The sequence below is a fragment of the Bombina bombina genome, chromosome 5, assembly GCF_027579735.1.
Source record: "Bombina bombina isolate aBomBom1 chromosome 5, aBomBom1.pri, whole genome shotgun sequence".
Classification (NCBI taxonomy): Eukaryota; Metazoa; Chordata; class Amphibia; order Anura; family Bombinatoridae; genus Bombina; species Bombina bombina.
Genome location: NC_069503.1, coordinates 187,877,182 through 187,878,753, shown reverse-complemented (window position 1 = coordinate 187,878,753; position 1,572 = coordinate 187,877,182). Strand labels below are relative to the sequence as shown.

Below are 1,572 nucleotides of genomic sequence, written 5' to 3'. Positions count from 1 at the left end.
CATCACCAGTAGGGTCAAGATGAGGACACTGAAGACAGAGAAGCGGTGCCTGTTCAGATGACCTGTCTCTGTGCTTTGGTTAGCTGTGACTGTAATATTCCAATCCATTCTAATTGGTAATAACATGAAAGCTTACACTGAGGAGAAGAACATTGGGGTGAGACCCAATATGCATCGTGAGATGCAGCAGGTCTCAAAGACCACATCAGGGAAGCGCATCTTAGAGGAGATGTCAAGCAGAAAAGGATTCTGCTGTGAAACAAAGTTTTTGTAAACATTCATATTACAATTTCAACTATCTCAGCCCCTTGTTGTAATCCATAAAACAGTAAATAAAGGAAAGCCAACAAAACAGCTCCATTCAGCTGTATACAACGCCTTAAATAGATTGCTGCATATAACCAGGCTCTTAACTCTCTGTATACCGATAGTTAAACGATGTCTGTAAATTGCACAACAGTCATTTACCAAAATATCTCTAAATAAAATAAAAAGCAGTTATGGTAAAGAAAAATAAAATAAAAATAAAATAGTGGATGTCTGGTACAGATGCATTTTCCAAGCACCTTAGATACAATAGAAAGCTCCAGTGAAAATACAGTAAAGCAGCATCCAACTCTGTATCCAGATCCTAAGCAGGTTAGGAAGTGAGGGAGAGACAGACACAGCAATCTGCTTTATACACACTCTGTAAAATGATCACTACGTCAGGCATCCGTCAGAGGAGCTGCCCCAACATACAGGAGTCCTCCGGCAAACACACTGTCAATGAGAATCAGCACCTTCCAGCAATTCTGTGGGGGAGAAGATGAAAGAAAGAAAAAAAGCTCTATATCTTCTGGCAGCTGTGTGATGTTTATAGACAGGCTTACAAGCACCAAGTAGGCATTGCCAGGTCTTGTCTTTATTCATTGGGATGCCATATGATGTTCTGCCTGTGAGCTAGAGGCAGCATCTTGCTTGTGATTAAGTTAAATCCAGTCTGGCTGCACCTATATTGGCTGCTTGTTGCAGGAAAACAGATATATATATATAATTATAAACGTTTTGGATTCCTTCAATTCAGTTGTTGATGTTAAGACTAAAATAGATGATGTTGCTGCATGTGTATATCATTGTTTACTGTACTAGAGAGCTCCAAGGTAAATGAGAATATTTTAGTTTAATATCAAAGGTGTGGAAATTAATTTATTGTACAGAGCAGTTAACCCCTTGGATTCTATAGATTGATGTGATGCTTCTCATTTTTGGCAGCTAAGGGGGTAAGTGAATCTGATCAGAATGTATTTGATATATTTATATGAAATATATAAACCCAGAAGTGCAAATTAAGCATTGGTTTTATATATTGGTGTCTAATAATTAAGTAATGTATGTGTTTGGTAAAATGTTTTATTGAGTCTGTTCAGAATTTAGACTATAAAAACATTTATAGAACAGAAACTTAAAGGGACACTGAACCCAGTTTTTTTTCTTTCATGATTCAGATAGAGAATTAAATTTTATGCAACTTTCTAATTTACCCCTATTATCAATTTTCTTCGTTCTCTTGCTATCTTTATTTTAAAAGCA

At 36.6% G+C, this 1,572-nt stretch overlaps 1 protein-coding gene across 1 annotated transcript in view; it reads right to left on the bottom strand.

Moving 5' to 3' along the window:
• The window catches only part of HTR5A (5-hydroxytryptamine receptor 5A), a 9,972-nt gene extending 9,864 nt beyond the window's left edge, over positions 1–108 (bottom strand). Inside the window, exon 1 of the mRNA XM_053712951.1 lies at positions 1–108. This exon is cut by the window's left edge and continues 591 nt beyond it. Within this exon, the coding sequence (XP_053568926.1) occupies positions 1–108 (108 nt within the window).
• Between the last annotated feature and the right edge of the window lie 1,464 nt (positions 109–1,572).